This window comes from Dipodomys ordii, unplaced genomic scaffold (assembly GCF_000151885.1).
Source record: "Dipodomys ordii isolate 6190 unplaced genomic scaffold, Dord_2.0 Scaffold76, whole genome shotgun sequence".
In the NCBI taxonomy this organism is placed as follows: domain Eukaryota; kingdom Metazoa; phylum Chordata; class Mammalia; order Rodentia; family Heteromyidae; genus Dipodomys; species Dipodomys ordii.
Genome location: NW_012267292.1, coordinates 5089553 through 5113336, shown reverse-complemented (window position 1 = coordinate 5113336; position 23784 = coordinate 5089553). Strand labels below are relative to the sequence as shown.

General features: G+C 38.7%; 1 protein-coding gene across 1 annotated transcript in view; it reads left to right on the top strand.

Annotated features, from left to right (window-relative positions):
- Positions 1 to 23784, top strand: part of Chn2 (chimerin 2) — a 330737-nt gene that overhangs the window by 176030 nt on the left and 130923 nt on the right. Inside the window, exon 3 of the mRNA XM_013024396.1 lies at positions 8 to 63. Coding sequence (XP_012879850.1) covers positions 8 to 63 — 56 coding nt within the window. The remainder of the gene's footprint in view (positions 1 to 7; positions 64 to 23784) is intronic.

The following is a 23784-nucleotide window of genomic DNA, read 5'->3' as shown; positions in this document are numbered from 1 at the left end:
CTGGCAGTGTATCAGTTGCAGCAAGAGGCACCTCGTCCCAAGAGGATAATTTGTCCTCGGGAGGTCAGTATCCAGCTATATCCCACACACTTTGTCAAATGTGATAAATTGTCAGCATTGTTGATAATATCGGAAGAATTTCAGGTTTCCTGGGAGTTGATTTCTATTAATGTTTGTTAGAGTGTCACCCAATTTAACATCTTTTTAATCTGTATTTTAAAAGACATGTTATTTTTAAAATACTGACAAGCTAATGTAGAATCAGAAGTCTCACATCTGTAAACATTGCAGAGATAACTTAAACAGCCTTTGAAAGCCCTAAAAAAAGGTACATTCTGTTCATTTTTTGCTGTTGTTACTATTATTGTTTAGATTCTTATGATTATGAAATGTTTCTAGCTGATGAAGTACAGAGAACAATAAGCATTTGCATATTGCCAGCACCTATAGTTAATAAAGGTTTATGATTTGTCATATTTACATAACATTTATAAAATAATATGCCTTTCATGGAATGTTTATATTTTTTAGTCTTAGAGAGATCTGTAAAAATTCATCAACTTGGACTAGGAATGGTGGCTTATATACAAGTTGGAGATTGGTTCCAGGCCAATCTAGTCAAAAGCATTGTGAGACCCTATATGAAAAATGTACTGAAGCAAAAAGCAAGCCTAGGGGCATTGTTCAAATAGTAGAATACCTATTTAGCAACCTCAAAGACTTGAGTTCAAACTCTGGTCACCCCCAAAAGGACAACACAATGACAACAGACCAGCAAATTGTGATAGCCCATTCCTTTGGCTCCAGCTACTTGAGAGCCTAGGGTAACAGGATGAAGATCTAAGGATCAAAGCAAAAGACTCATACTTGAAAAATAAGCTAAAAGCAAAAAGACTATGGACATGGCCCAAGTGGTAGGAGTACTTCTCCAGCAAACATGTGGCTTAGTTCAATACCTAGGTCTGCCAAAAAACATACATAAATGTCCAATATTATAGATATGCATATATATTTAGGTACACTCATAAAAATTCTGACCAGCCTATAGAAGTTTTACCTGTTATCATTCATGAATCAGTTCTCAAACCACCAGGTGGCTTGAAAGATCTGAAAGGTAAAACTAAGGCTGCATTTTCTATTATTATTCTGACCAATTTTTTAATAGCCACAGTCGTATCCTTCAACTCCAATGCCCATGAGTCTTTGCTGCTCTTTATTATTACTTTGATTAACTATAGAGTAGCAGACAGCTTTGAAGGTGCAGTATCGGCTCCATCAAAGGGGAAGGCTCCAACTCCAACTCTCCTATGACTTATTCTTGATCATCAGTACTTCCTGAGCCTGGTTTTGAACCTATTTCTAAAATTTGCTACATACCCAGGATTAGTAAACTTTGTTCCTAAAACTTTTACTTTTCTACAAGGGTACTAAAATTCATCAAGTAATTTTATTTTTTTCAAATTTTTTATTGTGATTAAGTGGTTACATAATTTCCCAAATTTCACAGTATTGTGGGATAGTGATGCTCAGTTAAAGTCACAAACACATTCTAACTTTCCTGGAGCAAATTGTCTATCACGGTCTATAACATTTATGAGTTCTATGAGCTTTGTGATACAGTTATTTCTTCCACATTGGGTAATATGGACATTTCTTTTGTTTTGCATAGCGTCAGCTGTTCCCTCTTTCCCACTCATTCCCTCCCTCCCCTCACTGCCATTGTGTTGCTTAGTTCATTTTGGTCAATGTTCAGTGCAGCTGATGGGTCTCGCTGTTACGTTTTTCCCTGATTCCCTCTAGTTCCATACATGTGATCAGCAGCATGGGGTTATTTAGTAGTGATTTGACCAGATGAGTGGAAGTCCTTTGTTTCTTAAGTCCTGTTATATTTGTCATATCACCTAACATTTTGGATTTAACATCCACTTATCAGGGAGACCATGTACCATTTGTCTCTTTGCTCTTGGCTTACCTCACTCAACATGATTTCTTCTAGCTCCATCCATTTCCCTGCAAATGCCATTATTTTGTCATTTCTAATGGCTGCATAATATTCCATTGTGTATAGATACCACAATTTTTGGATCCATTCATCTGTGGTGGGACATCTGGGTTGTTTCCATATTCTGGCTATTGTGAACAGTGCTGCAATAAACATGGAGGTGCATGTGTTCTTGTATACTGGTTCCTGTTGTTCAGGATAGATGCCTAGAAGTGGTATGACTGGGTCAGAAGGGAGGTCAATATTTAGCTTTCTGAGGACCCTCCAGACTGCTTTCCAAAGTGGTTGTATAAGTGTACATTCCCACCAGCAGTGTAATAGGGTTCCTCTTTCTCCGCATCCCCTCCAGCATTTGTTGTTGGCTGACTTGAGAATGTGGGCCATTCTGACTGGGGTAAGGTGGTATCTCAGGGTTGTCTTTATTTGCATTTCCTTCACTACCAGGTATGGTGAACATTTCCTCATGTGTGCCATTTTTATCTCTTCATCTGTGCCATTTTTATCTCTTCATCTGAGAAGTCTCTCTTTAGTTCCTTTGCCCATTTAGTAATTGGTTTGTTAGGTTTGGGAGGGATTAGTTTCTTGAGTTCCCTGTATATACTGGATATTAACCCCTTGTCTGATATATTGCTGGTAAGTATGTTTTTTTCCCAATAGTTGGTTGTCTTTCTAGCTTGGTTGCGATAGCTTTAGCTGTGCAGAAGCTTTTTAGTTTAAGGTAGTCCCATTTGTTGACTCTCTCTCCAATTTGTTGTGGCCCTGGGACTCTGTTCAGGAAATTCCTGCCTGTGCCTATAAGTTCAAGTGTCTCTCCTACTCTGTCCTGCAGTAGTTTCAGAGATTTAGGTTTAATGTTAAGGTCTTTAATCCATTTTGAGTTGATGTTGGTGCATGGTGATAGGCTGGGGTCCACTTTTAGTTTTCTGCATGTGGCTGCCCAGTTTTCCCAGCACCAGTAGTTGAAGAGGCTGTGTTTCTTCCATTGTATGTCTTTGGCTCCTTTGTCAAATATCAGCTGGCTGTAGGCATGTGGATTTATTTCTGGATCTTCTATTCTATTCCATTGGTCTTTGGGTCTGTTTTTGTGCCAGTACCATGCTGTCTTTCATCAAGTAATTTTAATTCAGAGTAGACTGGACCTTTTCATACCTGGATTATCACTGAAGAGGAATAGATACTTAGTGATTATATTAAAAGAACAGAATAAGTTACAATATATTTGGTAGTTTTATCTTGACATTAACTCATTTTTTTCAAATAATTAAAATAGGCTAAATATATGTATTTATCTGAAATAAATTTTTTTTCCCAGTGAGACTGATAAAAGAAGTTACTAAAAGGTTCTTCACTCTTACTTTTTATTTAGTGTTTCCACCAGAAAAATTATCAATACATATAGGGATATGAGATTTCAGGTCTCTCAAGGAAATGAGTATTTGTAAAAATAGAGTATAACTAGGAACTCTATGTAGAGGTATTAACAAAAGTTCTCTAGGCAAGTTTAAGCTCCAGAGCTTGCAATCCAAGGAAACAACCAACAGTCCTTCATTTGTTCATCTATTTTGCTAACTTTCATGGAATGGTTGCTTTGTTTTATCATTCAGAGGTAGGGTAACTTTTTCTTTGCCAAGGGCCATTTGGATGTTTATAACCTCAAACATGGGTTAGGCAAAATCATCAATACAGGCCTACAGCCACAAGCAAACAATGAGAAACATATAAGAAGCATATGTAAGTCTCTTTCCAGGTACCAAATGATTTTTGTGGGCTTTATTTAGCCCATGGCCAGGCTTCCTCACACCTGGATTTAGATGTTAGAAACGTAGCAAACAACTCGGCCATTGTCATTTTGAATGTCATAATAAAAGAAAACAAAACTGAAATGTAAATGAATGTATACTTAAGGTTTTATTTCTGTGAGGGGTGGGGAGGGGAGGAAGGAAGGGAGTCTGGGGGAGGGAGAGAAGAGTATGTGTGTAGAAAGAACCTTGTTGAATCTTTTTGTTCCTCAAACTCTTTGTCCTTTGTAATAGTAGCAGAGTGGATGGATTAAGATTCTCTTCATAGAAACCCTTCCTTAAGGTCAAGTGAAGCGCTTTAGACATCCAGGGATGAAGGTCTATCATGTATTTAACTCTGCATGGCCATCATTCTCTGTTATCATCAAATAACATGCTGCATGTACAGCTTTTCCTCCCCTTTGTCTGTCTTTTAAACAAAGCAACCAAGCTTTTAACCTTTCTACCTTTACCAATTTGACACATTAAGAAGTGATGCATGGTTGATGCTTGATCCATAGGTAGTTGACCTCTAGAAACTCCGTCTCCCGTTTCTTTCACAAAACCTTATATGAACAGAATATTCATGGGCTCCACTTCCTCAGCAGGAAGCATCAGGTCCATCCAGCCAGGCAGGTGTCAGGTGACAAAGGGTCAACTTTGCTGGAGGAACAGGTGCAGCTTAGAGAAGTGCCAGCAAGTGCAGCCTGGGTTCACATTGTTCTCTGGTGTGATGTTAACTGCAAGTGATTCCTGCTTAAATTGCTGTGCCCCTAGGACTTGGCCATCTGCCAGCGGAGCTGCTCCCTCCTCTTGGATTCTGGGGAAAGCACTGCTCCAGTTGCAGATGGCATTTAGGCAAATGCCTAACACACCAGCCTGCTCAGGGTTCAGACTTAATGAGGACAGAAAGCTTTCCCATTCAAACATGTGGGCAGATAGATTAATGCTTTATTAGGACTTACACAAAGCCATATATGCTACTCTTTTGAACAGTGAATTATGATTCCTTTTGTTTGAGTGCCAGTGATTAGGCCTTGAACTCAGGGCCTGGGCACTGTCCCTGACTTTTCTGCTCAAGGTTGGCCCTCTACCACTTAAGGCATACCTCTATTGGCTTTTTGCTGGTTAATTGGAGATAAGAATCTCACAGATTTTCCTGCCTGGGTAAGCTTTGAACCATGGTCTTCAGATCTCAGCTTCCTGAGTAGCTAGGATTCCAGGTATGAGCCATTGGTATACTGTTAAATTACGATTTTTTAAAATGATTTTTCTGGCTCTACTCTTCTCTTAGCTCCTATGACTCCACATCGTCTGGGGCATTCAGGCTGGGTGACTGCAGCATCCTCATGCAGTGTTGTCCCTGTCATGGCTTGCACCTTCCTAGATTGTAGGCCTCCAAGGGTGGAATCCTCAAGTTCACAGGATCAGTGACCATGCTAGTGCTCCAAGTGAATTTTGCATTGACAAGAGATAGAAAACAAGGTTACTCTCAGCTAAAGCCACAGGCCAACTTAATGGAATAACTGATTTTAAAACACAAATACCAATCACCTAATAGACTCCACTGAGGAGCTAGTTGACACAAAGGTACAGACTAACTCTACAAGCAAAATTCAAAGACGTAGTATTCCCAGGAAGGAAGGGAGGTCAGCTGCAAGGTCATCTTGGACGGATTGTGACTTCTTGCCCTATCACCTTCTAGTGATGTGACTTAGACCCACTTATTCTCCCAGAGGGAAGAAGGTTGAATCTGAGCATAAACATCTGCTTTGCAAGGTTGCTATCAATGTATTAAGGCCTCCCACATCATGGATATTCAATTGATGTATATGATTCAGGGTGGATTTAGAAACTGTGAAGAATAGACTCTGAGACAGTTACTGGGAACATCTGAGGGATGATAATGTTTTTTGAATGTGATAGTAAAGTGGAAGTAATAAAAAAGAGAGTAAGATGCCCTGATCAGAAATTAAACCACCAGGCAAAAAGATACAGAGAATGAGGAACAGAAGGTGCAAGCAGCTGAACAATGACCCTAGCTCCAATTAAACCAGGTGGGGTCAGCCATGGAAATAACAGTTCATTGCTTTCTTGAGATTCATCACTGTAAATTAATATTTATGGAGCTGCTCTAACACCTGGCAGTCTACAAACATTTCTTAAGTGCTCCTTGCCAAGACATTCAAAACAATTCCAATATGCAGAATTCTCACTTGCCCTCTTGTCAATTATCTATCACTTACCTCATGAGCATGTATTAATTACCAAATGTATGCCTGGATGATCTGCAAGGCTCTGTGCAGAATACTGATTTTTTTTAATCTGTTTCTCTAGTTAGGATTTCTCTGCTGGGCTCCCAACATGTCTGTCCATTTGTCCACCTGGTGTTTGTTGATTGATAGCTCACAAGTCAGATGAGCTTAACATTCCAAAGAGACCATTTAGTAGCACCTCACTTCATAAACAAGGGCTTCTTTTTCCCACCCTTTCTCTTCTATCGTTAGCAGGTGTCAAATCAATATATATCTTGCACATACCCCAGATTCTCTGCATAACCAGGCTTCAGACCCAATGTTACCCAATAATATCCCATGCAAATTGGGATATTTGGACACTCTGTCATATTATCATATTTATTATGCCTATAGTACAGTAATCTCATCTTGTCCCCAAAGGATATATGCCAAAACATTCTATGATGCCTGAAACAGCTTGAACTTGTATATGTATTGTGTGTATCTATGACAAATTTTAATTACCAACTAGACACAGGAAAAGATTAACAACAGCTAATAATAAAATTAAACAATAGAACAATATTGATGTATTATAATATGAGTTATTTCAAATTTAAGAATTTTTTATTTCTACACTTTCCTAGTTAACATTTTCAGAGACCATGATTGACCATGGGTAATTGAAATCAAAAGAAGAAAAAGTAGAGCTGGGGGTGGGGCTGCTGTATGTAACACATTCTTTAAATATACTTTGTAAAGTATTCTTGCATAATTATTCTTTGTGTATCTTTCTGTAGGACAATGCATATTGCAGAAACTTCATCAATCTTAATCATAAGTACATGCCTGGCACTGAGTATAACCGAGCAACAGTGATAATCACTAACTACAGCTCAAAATCATGAAAAGGGGATACGTAAAGAATTCAGAATCCACAAACTACTGCTAATAGCAGATCAAATTTACTAGATGCTGTTATTAGGGCAGTGAATTGGAGTTTGGCAGTGGTTGACGTCCTTACACACAAACTAATAATTTTTCCTGGAAGAGTCTAAGTTTCTTTATGGGCTTTCTAAAAGGCAAAAATGTCAAGATTTGCTCGCATGACTAATTTAAAGTCAAATTCCACTAAAATTACCTAAAGGAAACAGCAAATAAGCAGAATTCTTTTGTGCCTGTAAGTGATTCAGTGCCATTTGTCTTCTTTTGACATTGCTATAGTTAATATGGGAATAAAAAAAGCAATTCCAAAAAAGGGAAATAAAATTACATACTATCATTTTAAATTGTTCTTCATTTTATACAACTTCATTTCCCTTCTCCCTTGTGTAGACAGAACAATCTATTTGAGAAACAGTTTGACACAAAAATAGATTGTGGAGCTAAGGTTTCCAGTCTTTATGATCAGAATCTCTATTATCAGAGTTAGACAATGTATAGGTGACAATGGGTCAATCTTTTGCATTGTACCTCACTGCCTTATTTAGCCTTCTAGTAAATTGTATTCATTTTTAAAAATTCTACTGCATATTTATATTCCTTCCCACTTTTGTGCATTTTCTTTAGTTTTTTCTTTTTTCGAAGTTTCTATCCATTTTATCTTTTTAATATTTTTTGAAAATTTTTCTTTTTTTTCTTTTTTTTTTTTGGGTCCGGTTGTGGGGCCTGAACTCTGGGCCTGGGCACTGTCCCTCACCTCTTCAGCTCAAGGCTAACACTCTACCACTTGAGCCACAGCCCCACTTCCAGCTTTTTTCTTTTTGCTTATGTGGTGCTGAGGAATCGAATCCAGGGCCTCGAGCATGCAAGGCAAACGCTCTACCACTGAGCCACCTTCCCAGCCCCTGAAAATTTTTCTTTAATGCCTACAAAAGCTTTTCAAGTTTGTTGTTCTTTTTTAAAAAAAAATTACACCCAGGTTTCACAGTTTTGTGGCTTTAGGCATTTGTCTTGGCTTAGGCATGTTTGGGAGATGTTTAAAAGCCATGATGATTGGCCAGATCTTTCTCAGCATGTTCAATACATCTTAAACCAGAGATTTTAAGTAAATTCACAGGGGTATTTTATTATCCCACCATACTTTTACTTTCTTTTATTCACTGAAAACAAATGTTTTCAAACAAAGTGCATTTGGTAGAACATGAAAATTCTGTAAATTCATGATAGCCAAAATATGTCTCTGAAGTCTTGTGAATGATTCTACAAGACACAAACAACAATAAAATATTATTACCCTTTAATTGACTTTATGTGTAGTAATAATCAAAATACTGTTTCTACCCTGATAAGAAATATTTCCATTCTTTTTATCCTCAACTTTTTCCACTGGTCTGTCTATTCCTTGTAATATTGATACAACCAAGAACAAAAGGCTTTCATCTCACTAATGCACTTGGCCTTTTTTATTAATAAGTTTTCTTTATTGTGAAAAATACTGTATAGAGGGGTTACAATTACATGAGCAAGGTAATGAGCACATTTCTTATCAAGCATTTTTGCCTCTTCCTTGGCCTTTTTTTTGGATGCAATTTTGTTCTGACCTATAAGCTTCAATTGTTTCTTCTATAGTATAGGATCCAGGGAACTTTTATGTTAGAAAAAAAAATGATACCTGACTTGTTTTTTTCTCCCTGAAAGTTAAGGTGCACATGCACACACTTACGTGTATATGTGTGTGTGTGTGCACACATGCATGTGTGCATGCACACATGTGTTTGCTGGTTCTGGAGCTTAACTTAAGGACTGGTGCTTTCTTTAGCTTTTTGGCTCAAGGCTGGCCTTCTACCACTTGATCTGCATCTTCACTTCCAGTTTTTTTCTGTTTAATTGGAAGTGAGTCTCTTGGTTTTCTCTACGAGGGCTAGCAGCTTAGAACCAAGATCCTCAGATCTCAGCTTTCTAAGTAACTAGAATTACGGGCATGAGGCACTGGTGCTAGGAGGAAAAGACTTTTTGTTTTGGTTGGTCAGGGGGCTTGAACTCTGGGCACTGTCCCTCAGTTCTTCAGCTCAAGGCAAGTGCTCTACCACTTGAGCCACAGCGCCACTTCTGGTTTTCTTTTTTTTAATGTAATTAATTAATTAATTAATTAATTTTTATTGTGAGAATACCGTACAGAGGAGTTACAATTACATGGGTTTTCTGCGTGGTTTATTGGAGATGAGAGTCTCAAGAAGTTTTCTGCCCAGGCTGGCTTTGAACAGCGATCCTCAGGTCTGTGTGAGCCAATGGTGCCCGGTGGGAAATAAAAATTTTAAATATTTTTTATTTATTATTATTTTTTTTTGGTCTGGTCGTGGGGCCTGAACTCTGGGCCTGGGCACTGTCCCTCAGCTCTTTTGCTCAAGGCTAGCGCTCTACCACTTGAGCCACAGCACTACTTCTGGCTTTTTTCTTTTTGATTATGTGGTGCTGAGGAAAGGAACCCAGAGCCTCATGCATGCAAGGCAAGCGCTCTACCACTGAGCCACCTTCCCAGCCCCATTAAATATTTTTAAATAAAAATTTCTTATTGAAAAAGACTTTGATCTACCAAAATATGTACTTCTTCAAACAAGAAAAGAAGGAAAGAATTCACTCTTCTTGGAAAATGTTGACTTTCTGAAAAAATACAGAGCCTGTGCACCTAGAATATACACAGATATTTCTAAAATGAATTCATATGTGATTGTCCAGGGCTCCAGAATCTTATTTTCTGTTGGACTCAGAACTCAAACCCAAAGGAAAAACAGGAGTGTGGATAGAGAACCACTAAGGAATAATACAGAGCTGAAACTTAGGAGCAGGTGGAAATGGAATAAAGAAAATATAGCAATTAAGCAATGAGAAATAATGAGGTGGAGTTTTCTGAGAAGACTCTTTAATCTCACTACATAGTATTATTTCTTAAAATCTGACCTGAACATAAGTATTCCTTATAGTTACAATCACTAGAGATAGAATACTATGTTGTGTGGTTCATGGTTTATGAAAAACAGAAAATCAGAAGCATCATGTTCATCTTCCCAGTTGCCCTTCACTAGCTCATTCTTCATGGATGGAGTGGGAGTGGATGAACCACACTGTGACAGAGCAGCGATGAAGGACCATGCTATTTGGAAGGCCAACCTTATATGCCACTTCTATGATTGGAATATCTCCTTCTAAACCCATACTGAAAGTTAATCGCTCTTATATCAGCATTGAGAATGGTGATTGGATCATGGGGATCACCCCTTATGGATGGATTAATACTGTAATCCAAGGTGTAGGCTTATTTATCACAAAAATGGATGGATGAGGCCCAGTTTTCTTTCCTTCCTCTTTCTCACACATGCTTACATAGCCTTCCAACAAATCATGGCACAACCCCAAGACCCCTCTGCACCAGATGCCAGGTCTAGGCTCTTAAACTTCCCACTCCAGAACCATGAACCAAGTGAATGTGCATTGATAGAAAATACTGAGTCTGTGGTGTTTTATTCTAGTAGAAGAAAATATGTGCAGACACCATCCAAACAAAAAGCAAATATTACCCCTTCGCAGAAATTGTTCCTATAGCAGCCCATAGTATGTCTTTCTGCCTCAGAAGTCATTCTAATAAGATTTCTAATGTGGCCAGGGCTACTGGGAAAAGGAGCAGGTACAGGACGACAGGCCATGGCGTGGATTTTAAAACATGCTTCAAGATTTTACTCCCTTGGTTAAACTATAACTGAGAAATAGTGCTGATAAAGGCGGGTTATACTTGGCCCTGGATGAACAATGTCTCCTGGGGAAATGGGGCCTACTTACAAATACTAAGAAGCTTGAAAACCAGCCTCTAACCTTGACTCTATCAGAAAAAAATGTAGATGGTGCAGTCTCAGACAGTTCCAATTTGAATATGACCACCCTAAGTGATATAGCCTATTTGCTTGTCATCATCTTTTTAACAGTAAGAACATGAAGTACCTGTGCTCCATGCATGAGTTAACAGCTTGTGCTATTCTCTGCAGACCTCCCCTGGGGATTGTTCTCCTTCTCATTTTAGAGAAGGAAATGAGACAAGCACCACAAGAGAGATGAAGGCAGTACTCTAACCCAGACATTCCAAATCCAGGATTGAGCTTCTAACTCAATGCTTCTCAAACTGTGATCTCAGAACCAGTGTCCACAGCATTACCTGGAAACATCAGAAATGCATATGGTTTGGCTCATCACAGACCTGCTGAATGACAAACTCTAAAGATGAGGTCCAGCAATCTATGCTTTAACCAGTTCGGCAAAGGCTCCTGATGCTTAACTCTAGTGCGAGGACCACTGTTCTAACAACTGTTCTTGCTTTGTGCTTTCTATCATGTCCTTCCCTTTGTTGTAGAGAGACAATCACAGCATTTTTGCCTCCTGTTGGTTGATGGCCTTGCTCTAGACTTCTCATGGATTCAAAGTAGATTTCAAGTGACCCTGTATTCTTCTTTATGTATCCTAGACATATTTTCACATAGAACTGACGTTGCTACCCTTTAAAAGTATCTTGCTTTCCGTTGTTTTTGTGCCTAGCTTTCCAATAGTCTCTCATGTTGCAGAGACCAAATATGAATCATTGTAAGAGTGTGATCATCACCTACTTTAGCATTATACCCTAATTCTACCTTCACCTCTTTTCTGATATTAATATTTGTATGACCAGCTCACAAAACTATTCCAATTCCATTCTTACAAGATGATTCATGTGTATAAATTTATACTCAAGGTATACTATTATGAACACCAACATTTTGCATATATGTTAACTATTTCCCTTAGTTGTGCTATGCACAGATAATTCTTCCAGGATTTCTTATGTGTAAAGTGGACTTTAGCATTACAACAAGTAATAAATTCACTAGTATTATGTTAAGAATAGTTTGGATTGCATATTTGTTTCCCATGGTGCTAGCTTCTTTACTCATCTGATTATCTTTGTGCTTAGTGAGCATCTCTCGTTTCAGGATTTAAGGTGGCTAATTTACTAAGAAGAGTGAGTCCTCAGCTAGCATTCTCCCAGTCCTGCCTCCCTGCCTCAGTCTACCTCTCCTCTGTTGTTGCCTGGCTAATGCTGACAAAACCATTGGAAATCTATCACGTTTGGCCATGTTCTTTAACAAATCACAATCTTACTTCATATCAGCTCTACTAAGTACACTGTATCGCCCTGTATCTCCCAGGCTTTGCTTTAGTGATGGTATCTCTTTCTTCCTCCTTATTTACATGGTTTGTGTCAGCTCCCTGTCTACCATGGAAGGAAATTAAATAGGCTTGGCACAGCCTGACAAAGGTATATTGGTTGCCATCCAGCATCTTGTGTCCTTCTAGGTAATTACACATTGATTGTGTGATGAATTGTTCCTGTCTCTTCTTGGGTATACCTACAGAGTCTGTAATTACACTTTGCTGGGTATCCCTTCGCTCCTCTGTGGTCCTCTAGGTTCTCCAGGTCTTCATGGCCTCTCAAAGACTGTGCTTAATCCTGTCTCCTCCATACCTCTCAATTCAAGGATGTAGGTCAGACTCCTACTTGTTTCAGTAGTTTAACTTGTTTAAAAATATAATTCATGCCAGGCACTGGTGGCTCCATCTATAATCCTAGCCACTCAAGAGGCTGAGATCTGAGGATTACAGTTTTAAGCTAGCCTAGGCAGGAGACTTTTATCTCCATTTAGCCACCAAAAAACTGGAAGTGGATCTGCTAAAGTGGTAGAGTACTAGCCTTCAGCAAAATTGCTCAGGGACTGTGCTCAGGCCTTGAGTTCAAATCCCAGGACAGGTACAGACACAAGTACACACAGAAATATATATATATATATATGTATATATGTATGTACATATATATGTATGTATGTAAATATACATATGTATATGCACATATGTATGTATATATATTTCAGCTGGGCACTTTTGGCTCATTCCTGTCACCCTAAGGCTACTAAGGAGGCTGAGATATGAGGATTGCAGTTTGAAGCCAGCCCAGACAAAAGAATGCATTTCATTCTTAGCTCCCATATAATTGCATAAAGCCAGAAGTGGAACTGTAGCTCAAGTAATAGAATGGAAAGTACAAGGTCCTGAATTCAAGCCCCAGTACTGGCATATACGAAACAATCAAATAAATGAAAATAGAATTCAACCATTTTCTGCCTGAGTTCACTGTGATTTTCTAGGTTGGCATCAAAATAGGATGGCTTAAAAATTAATGACTCTTAAATGGCACTAGTGGCTTGTGTCTACAGTCCTAGCTACTCAGAATATTGAGACCTGAGGATTGTGCTTCAAAGCCAGCCCCAGCAGAAAAGTTCCTGATACTCTTATTCTCCAATTAACCACCTAAAAGCCAGAACTGTGGCTCAAGTGGTAGAATGTAAGCCTTGAGCAAAAGAGCTCAGAGATAGCACCCAGGCCCTGAGTTCAAGCCCTAGGACTAGCAACACACACACACACACACACACACACACACCCCAAAATTAATGATTCTCCACACAGTGAGTGCAGTGAATGAAGAGGTGTGCTCTCTATTAAACAATAAGTCCTAGTAGGTAGAGGCAAGTTTTATATTTTGAGCTAATTGTAGCATATTTTTGAGAACAGACTCACATTTTTTTAGCCTGCAAGAGGCACTTATAAAACCACAGCCTGTGAACTATGTTTGTAATAAAGTTTCTTGAAATACAAAAGTACCCATTCCTCTCTGAATGAGCTGAGTCCTTGGGACAGAGACTATATGTTCCACCAAGTCTGTACCATTTGCTCTTTCCAAAAAAGTTTGCTGGCCACTAATTTTGTACTAAAAGTTACTTTGAAAAAGGAGCTAATAAAGCACTTAGAAGTGGGCTTGGCATGTATATATTGGAATTATTGTGCTTTCGTTTGTACCACCTGCCAAATACCTTGTGAGTGGAAAAAAGAAAGTTACAGCTTGGCGATTTTGACAAAAAGTTTTTTCTAGAGCATTCAATGAAACAACTTGGCCTTGATATTTAGCACATGTAAATTGCAGAGGCCAAGATAGTCATACGAAGCAACTTTTACCCTCTTTCTCACTGTGTGTGACTTTCTCCCTTGTAGCCTCTGAGACATGGCGGCCTGTTAGAACAGGTGGCACAGCGCCCCTCACAGGGAGCGGGGTGAATGAAGAAGTTCCTTGGTAATAACTGTGAGCATGGAACAACACTCATTTTCTTTCAAGATCAAAGTTGGTGTCCTCCTCCTATGAAAGCTGACATATCATCGGATTCTGACCAAAGATTTGCATGCAGTGTTTGGAGGGAACAGTGTTATGTCTTCAACACAAAAAGACATTTTTAAAAAGCAGGACTCATGAGTGGTAAACAGATGGACAATGAACAAATAGATATACCATAAAGTAATGTAGACTCTAGGTGGTATGTATAGAAGTGTATTTACACTCTTATATAGAATGATATTTCAGTCTTTCTTATATTCTACAAGTATATTAAAATATTATGTGGGTAGATAAGTTTTCCACAACTGCTGAGGTGTGGGGAAAATTCATTTTCTTTGTTGTTGTTGTTGTTGTGAGGCTTGAACTTGGCCTGAGCACTGTCCCTGGGCTCTTCAGTTCAAGGTGAGTGCTCTACTATTTGAGCCACAGCACCACTTTGGCTTTCTGGTGGTTAATTGGTAATAGTCTCTTGGACTTAGGTTGGATTTGAATCGCAATCCTCAGATTTCAATCTTCTGAGTAGCTAAGATTATAGATGTGAGCCATTAATACCCAGTGTGGCAATTTCTTTTAAATTTAGAGATTACATAAACCTTTGGCCTTGCAGTCCTACTCTGAGGGAGCTATCCCAAAGAAATAAAGGCCTGAGCAAGGTTGGAAAAAATACTCAGTGGACATCCAGCCCAACAATAGACAATCTTGTTTCTGTTCTAATATCTATCTGTGCCATACTGGTTGTTAAATAGTTTAATGCAGCCTTTGGATATATAAGTAAAATTTCAGTATGTGAAAAAAGTCATACTAAAATAAGTGTGATCGTGTAAGAAGAACAAGGTTGGGAACAAAGGCATTTCTTGGTTGCATAACCCTGCCAGGAAGAGCGACACGGCGGCTAGAATCCTGTAACAGAGCTTTGCTCAGGAATCCAGTGTGGAATGAAGGATGTCGGGGGGAAGAATGGGCAGAAGCAGGGATGCACAGGCCTGAGGTGCTTTCACACTTGTAGGTGTACACACCATGTTGAGAATCATTTTGGAAGGGGTTCCTAGTTTACAAATTGGATATTTTGTAAAACAATAGAAAGCAGGTTTCCTGACTTAATGGCATAAATTTGATATAGAGAAATGAGTATTGGATCTGAAATTAGGGACTGGGTTTCAACTTTGACTCAGTGATTGGTTCTACTGTTATGAGAACAAATTAGTTAGCTACCCCCTCTGCTTTGCAGCTTCTTTGTCTATAAGGAAAACACAAAGGTGCTGGACAGGGTGTAGCACACTTGCAACCTTAAATTACTCTTCCAGTGAAATAGGAGGACTGCATTTCAAGTCCTGCCACAGGAAAACATTAGAGACCTTATCTAAGAAATGAGCTTGACACCAGACACCAACCTGTAATCCCAGCTACTTGGGAAGTGAAGGTGGGAGGATCATATGGACCAAATCCAGCCCTGGCAAAGCTGGAGACTTTTCTTAATTTAAAAAAAAAGCCAAAACACACAGAGCTCGGGGTATAACTCAAGTGGTAAAATGCTTTCCTAGGAGGCTCAAGTCTCTGGGTTTAAACAAGACAGGAGGGAGAGAGGAAGAAATACCACAAGGATTTGTATCTATCTGTAAGATAGATACAAAGGAGAATGTTGGTGTAGTTTGAAAGCCTGAGAACCAAAGGTGCTGATTCTAGTTCAAATCCATAGACCTAAGAACCAGGAACTGAACACAGGAGAACTCAGGAATGTAAGGAGAGAGAGACAGAGACACAGAGACAGAAACAGAGACAGAGAGAGAGGGACACAGATAGAGATACAGAGAGAAAGAATAAAAACAATTTCCTCTACTTTTTTGTTTTACTAGACCCTCAACAGTTTCCATACTGCTTTATGAGTCTCCCAATTTCAAATATGGATCTCTTTTAGAAACATTTCCACAGACACAACTAGAAACAATATTTAATTTGCTATCTAGGAAGCCTGTGGTCCAGTTAAGTTGACAGAAAAATTAATCATGAAAACACACAAGAAAAATATATGGTATCTCAGATGGTGATATTATAGATGAGGAATAAAACAAGCCAGAAAAGAGAGGTATACCAAGAAGAGATGACATTTTTAAGTAGAGTTGTCTGGAGAAGTCCCGCTGAGTTATGTAAGTTTGATCATCTGACGGTGGAGGAAATAATGTTATGTGAGCAACAAGGTGATAAAAACTCACTGAGAAAAATAGATTGGAAGATGTAAAATCTCTGACGGGAGACAAGTAAAGACTATTCCAGTGGTCCAGGTGAATAGACAGCACATTGACCATATGAAGAAATGGACCCATTTCAAGAGCAATTAAACAGTATTTACCATGGAATGAATTGACGTGAGGATAGGAGAGGGAAGATTCTGGATGACAGTATCTAGCATAAGTCCTGGGTTGGGCCATTCACAGGATGAAAAGTAAAGGAGGGTGAGTCATCCGAGGTTATGAAAACGTTTTCCTATTCAAGTATTTACCCAAGGTCCCCAAAATGGACATCTTTAGGGATCTTACCATTTTGAAAATCAACATAACTACTACTACAGAAGCAGTGTGCTTTGTTTGGTTGGTTTTTGTTTACTTTTTTAATTTTTAATTAAGTTTTTTATTGTGAAAATACTGTACAGAGGGGTTACAGTTACATGAGCAAGATAATGAGTACATTTCTTATCCAGCATTGTTGTCTCCTCCTTTGTTTTTCCCCTACCATCCTTTCCCTCCCACCTCCTCAGATACACCACCCCCTCCTCCCACCTAAATTGTAAAGTTTGATTTTCAACATAGCGTCTTGTACATCTCATTGTTACAATGGGTCAATCTGTACCCCTATTTAAACACTTCGTTTTTTCCCTTCCCCTCCCCAAATTATGTCAACATCAAATACAGTGAAAACAGGGGTTACACCATGGGGGAGGGACATACAAAGCAACAAAAAAAATCACATGGTACCTTATGAATATGATAGAAACAATAGCAAGGAAGAAAAGACCACTTGTGTCCCTATCTTGAGGTTCATTTCACTTAGCATCATCTTATCTGACCTTTTCTGCTTGTCCCAGGCATATACTAGTTATTGCAAGTAAGTGAAACCATGGGACCTATGTCATTCTTTCTGATGGAGCTGTAGAATTCCATTGTGTGTGTGTGTGTGTGTTTATGTATACATATATATATATATATATATATATATACACACACACACACCACATTTTCTTGATCCATTCACCTACTGAGGGGCATCTGGGTTGGTTCCATCTCTTAGCTATGGTAAATAATGCTTCAGTAAACATAGTTGTGCTGGTAGCTTTAGTGTGGTCCTGTTTGTGATCATTTGGATAAATACCCCAACGTGGGATTGCTGGGTCATAGGGGAGCTCTATGTGGAGTCTTTTGAGGAACCTCCATACTATCCAAAGTGGTTGAAATCCCCCATCAACAAATCCTCAAAGAAACAACTGTCCAATAAATAAGTGGGTTAAAGACTTAAAGAGAAACTTCTTTGAAGAGGAAATAAGAATGGCCAATAGACACATGAAGAAATGCTCAGCCTCTTTAGCCATAAAAGAAATGCAAGTCAAAACAACATTGAGATTTCACCTCACCCCAGTTAGAATGGCTATAATCAAGAAATCTAATACCAACAAACAGATGCTGGAGGGGACGTGGCCAGAAGGGAACCCTACTGCATTGTTGGTGGGAGTGTATACTTTTAATTTTACTATTAGTTAATTACCCATTGTCCAGACAATTCTTTCTGCTTAGTGTAGAAGATTATGGACATTGGAACCAACTATAATCACATGTTGGTTTGGACCTTACTCTAAACCTTTCCATGATACTGAAGTAATGTCATTATAGAGGCCTTACTCAGCTCATCAACAAATGGGAAAACAGCCACTACCTAACCTACTTTCAAGGAGAATTAAAGCACCCACAGTGGAGGAATTGTTAAAAATCTCCTCTACTCTCTTGTCTAAGCCTTTCCCTTAGTGCAGGGTCAGAGTCCCTAGTCTGACAAGAAGAAGATGGAACTTACGAGGGTGTATCTGGATATAGATACCCTTCCATTACTTTTCAAGTCTAAATATAGATAAAGTGGGCATTTATGATGTTTCTTTTGTATAATAGCTTATCTAATGGTGTCTAAGAAATCAGGGATTCAGGGAGGTCCATACTGAACAGACATTCAGACAACACTTTAGCCACTCATCTTCAGCATATGCTATACCTGAGGGGCTGCGAGTGATTGAGTTCTGTTTCCAACCCAGTGCCCAGGGCAGAGTTTCAAAGCAGCGTGCCATGAGGCATGGCGTCCCAGAGTTGAGAACAACCGATGTATCCCTTTGCATGTGTGCGTAGCACAGCTGCTTACTTCCAAGGAATTATTAAAATAATTTTCATTCGTTTTTTCTTCCTTTCTACAGTTTACATGGTTGAAATCTTATCCAAGCAAGGAGTGAGGATAATCACCACTTTCATTAACATTTTTCTCTTTTCCACTTTGTGTTCCTCTGACCTATTCTCTGGGTTAGCTGATGGTATTTCACTAGTGTCATCTTTTCTTTAAATTGCTTTTACAAATGACCAGTGTTACCAAAAGCAAACACTTTCTATCATATTTTTATTCCATTTCACTTTATTTACTTATTTGTTGTGTATTTACATTTTGGTTAGGTTTTATTTTCTTTGCTTTTGTGTGTGTGTGTGTGTGTGTGTTAGGGGAGGGCATGTATTTGTGTGCATGTCCTAGGTCTTGAACTCAGTACTGTGGTACTGTCCTTGAGCTATTTTACTCAAGACTAATGTTCTATCACTTGAGCCACAGCTGCACTTCTGGTTTTGGAGTGGTTAATTGGGAATAAGAGTCTTACAAACTCTCTTTCCCAGGATGGCTTTGAATTGAGGAGTATAGGTGTGAGTCATCAGCAGTTGGCTGGTTAATATTTAGTTTTTGCTTTTTCTTAGCAAACTTCCTTGGGAAATACTCAGGAGTTAAGTCCTCTTATTCTAAAACCAGATTTCTCACTATTGACATTTTAGGTGGAATGATTCTTCGGAGGCCATCCTGTGAATTGTAGGATGCATAGCGTAGCTGCATAACCCTATTGCTACTCATGCAAAGTAGTCAAAACTATTTCTAACCTTTCCAGGTTTCTCAAAGGTAAAGAAAGCAAAATCACTTAGCTCCAATTTAGGAACCACTTGTCTAAAGAAAGATCTTTCCTTTTTCAGTATGCCCTAATATTACCATTGATTTTTTAAAAATCAGGTTCCTGGGAAGAAAATGTTGGTGTATATTTATAGAATTTAACAAAGCCATCAATGACCATGTAAGGAGATTTATTACAGAAACACGGCAGAGTAAATTTTTATAACACATTCTGATTAAGAACAAAAAGAATTTACATATCACTGCTTTGTCACATTTCTAGAATCTTTCTAGAATCATTAAAGAAATGCCATGAGGAGGCAAAAATAAAGATTAGATTCCTGATGGAAAGAAAATGGGGATTTTGATGTTTGTTCCATTTTTATTCTATATTATGTGCTTTGACTATAAGAATTTACATATCAGTACTTTAACTTTTTTTAACAGAGAGCTTCCAATTAGATCTTTCTAATTACAAAGGAGACATATATATATATATATATGCATATATAGTGTGTGTGTGTATATAAAATGGTCCCAGTCACCAGTATTAATCCTCCACATCAAAATACTTTTCTCTCTCACCTGCAGCTCTCTCTGCAGCTCAGAGAATTTGGGATACTGTAGCTGCCTTGTGTAAGAGGTTGCTACAGTTGGTTTTTAAATTGCTAGTGTTAAGTAAAAACAATATAAACCAGCTGCTGAGGGATTATAAAAGCTTTGCTTTTTCAATAATTGGAAACCTTGTTTACAGAGGATTCACAATATTCTTCAAATGCCTTTGTGTAGAAAATAAAGAAACTTGTGTTTATCTAAGCAATGATAATCTGACTACAAAGCAAACTCATTTAAGGATTATGTCCCATGTCTCACTGTGCAGCTGTCATTGACTTTTTTCACACTTCACAAAATTCTAAGAGTTTTCCGTGTAAATGAAAAGAATAACTTGGGGGAATAAACCATGTAGTTTTAGAACAAATATACTTTTAAGTCACAAGGAAAAGATTTGAGAGACTTAAAAAATATCAATTTAAAAGGTATCGATTCAAAAATTTCATTCTTTCTTGATTCAGATAATTTCAAAAAGATTTTAAGGTGTTCATCCTGGAAAATAATTAAAAATCATTCAGATAATGCAATTTTAGCTAACCTGCAGAATTTTGAGAGACAAAACTGGCACCCACATTGATTGGTCTCAGCCAGGCATGAAGATACACAACTGAAATCCCAGCTACTTTTGAAGAGGAGACAACGGGACTTTGAGTTTGAGGACAACATTGGCCAACGTAGCTAGATCCTGTAGCAAAAGCAAAATCTAAAGCTGGGTGTTGATGGCTCACATCTGTCATTTCGTTCCTCAGAAGGCTGAGATCTGAGGATCACAGTTTGAAGCCAGCCCAGGCAGAAGAGTCCATGGGACTCTGATCTCCAATGAACCATCAAAACAGTCAAAAATGGAGTTGTGGCTCAAATAATAGAGTGCCAGCCTTGAATAAAAAAGGTCAGGGAGAGAACAAGGCCTTGACTTCAAGCCTCAGTATGTACACACACACACACACACACACACACACACACACACACACACACCATATTTTTGTAACAGTGTTAATTAAGACAGAGAAATGAGATGCAAAGATATTATGGTCACATAGCAGTTGGATTGATGATAAGCAAGGATCTATACCTATATGCTTTATTCTGCAAACTTTTAATGAGTAAGACACACTCGGCTTTCTGAACAGTATCTGAACATGTGCTCTAATGACTCATGAAAAGTGTTAGCAAGATCTCTTCCTGGGGAATGAGTGGGGGGGAGTGTAGTTGAGATGGGAGGGAAGGGATAGATGGCAGGGGAAAAACAAAGGAGGAGGCAACAATGCTTGATAAGAAATGATACTGTGCTGGGAAGGTGGCTCAGTGGTATAGCACTTGTCCTACATCCCTGAGGCCCTGGGTTCGATTCCTCAGCACCACATAAGCAAAAAGAAAAAAGCGGAAGTGGCACTGTGGCTCAAGTGGTAGAGCGCTAGCCTTGAGCTGAAGAGCTGAGGGACAGCGCCCAGGCCTAGAGTTCAGGCCCCACAACTGGACCCAAAAATAAAAAAAAAAAATTTTAAAAAGAAATAATACTTTGCTCATGTAATTTAACCCCTCTGTACAGTATTTTCACAATAAAAAACTTATTAAAAAAGGTCTTTTCTCAGTTAAAAATCTACTATACTAAATTTTTACGTGTGTAGCAGCTTCTCAGACTTTGATGTGTTTGTGGCTCCTTTTGGAGATGAAGAGTGGAGCCCCAGGCTGCTAAACTTGGATGGCACCTGGCAGCCTGGGAAGGGCCAGCTTCCCTCAAATCTCCAAGTTCTCCTAATTGGCTGTAAGTTTAAACCCTACTATTTCCCTACCATTTCTGGAGAGAGCAACCCTTCAGGTTTGGTAAACCTGAGGACACCACAACTCAGATCTATTAAGAAATAACTTTCAGATATCTAGTAAAAAAAAATTTCATTCAGTACCTGCTCAGCATGCCAGAATAATATGATTCCCATTCTATTCTTCTGTGGACTACACAAATACATACATACTCATTACTCCATTCAATGTTAAACAGTTAGATAATTGTTTCTTACGTGTTTTATGTTATGCAAAAAAATCCTTACTACATTGATAGATAGTTTAGGAGCATATTAGTAGTATTTGCTCTAAAAATGAACTATTCTTTTTCTAGGTAGAGGAGTGGAAAATAGGCTCTTGGTGTTTAAATTTTTACTGCTCACCTCGTTTTGTAGGAATGCATGAGGTTCCCAGAGCAAATGCGCCTCTTCATACTCTGTGCCAAACAATGTGGGAGAGTTCTTGGGATTCTTGGGAAAAGAATGATAATGAAAACAAAACAGCAGAAAACTCATGGAAAGCAAGATAGACATGGTGGCTCATGGCTGTCATCAGGCTTGCTGCAGGCATGAGGATAGCTAACCTGGACTCCTTAGCAAGACCCTGGCTCCGAATCAAAACCCAAAACTTTATAGGGTAGTCAGAGAAGAAAGTATCAAACAAATATTTGACATTTTGTCTGAGTGTTTTCTAACAGATTGGGCTAAGGAGAATCTAAGGACTCAGGAAAGAATGGGCCTGATCTCCCTTCAACACAGAAGAGATTTCTCTGGTACCGATTGTAACTAGGGCTCACTAAAATATCGGTTTTCCAGGCACTGTTGCAAGTACATTACATGTATTTCTTCATTTGACTATTACAACAACCAGATGAGGCAGGGAACCCTTATTATTCTGTGTGTGTGTGTGTGTGTGTGTGTGTGTGTGTGTGTTCATACTGGGGCTTGAACTCAGGGACTTGTGCTTTCCTATACTCTCTCTTGGCTTTTGAGCCACTTCCAGTTTTTTTGTTGGTTAATTGAAGATTAAAAATCTCACCAACTTTTCTGCCTGGGGTTGGCTTCTAACAACAGTCCTCTGATCTCAGCCTTCTGAATGGTTAGGATTATAGGCATGAACTGCCAGGTCCTAGCTTATTTCCATTTTAAAGAGTAAGAAATGGAGGAACATAGAAATCAGTAATATGCTTAAGGACACACAGATCTGGCCTCAAAGATAGGTGGTCTGAGTTTCAGAGCTTGCTCTTCAACATCATGCGATCTGCCTCTTTTGTATGAGAATCCATGACCTCAATATGCGTTTTTAAATGATGACATCATGGAGGGAACACAATTAAGGAACTACAGGTAATTTGGGTTACTGGAGCATAAGATGACCATGGGGTGAGGAAGCCAGGGGCAGGAAGCCGTAACATTTGTGATGGCTTCACATCTGTAGGAACACATTATGTGGATAGTATGAAGAAGACTGAGCAGGATCAGCATTGTCCTCAGTAGTCACAGTACTGACAATGTGAGTATAAAGTCAGCAAACAAGTCTTATTTAATATATGCAATCTTTCCCTTGGAATCTTGGGAGGACTGGTTCCAGGATGTCTGTCAGATACCAAAATTTGAAAATACTGAGTCTCTTCTATGGAACAGTGTAGTATTTGCATGTAGCCTACCCAGTTCTCAGCATTTTTTTTTTAATCTCATACTAGATATCTTACAAAATCTATTACCCATACACTTCATTCATATGGACTCAGGCCAGTTCTTGGCAAACAGCAAATTCAAGTCTTATGGGGTTTTGCTAATACTTTCAATCTTCAGTTGGTTGAATGTGAAGATATAGAATTGAAGGACTGGGCAAGCCCATTATGTACTGCATGAGCATGAATCTGCAGTTATAGAATTGAAGGCTATGATCTAATCTTCGACAAGGGAGCTAAAACAATAGAATGGAAGAAAGACAGCCTCTTCAGTAAATGGTGCTGGCAAAATTGGTTAACTACATGTAGAAAACTAAAGCTAGATCCTT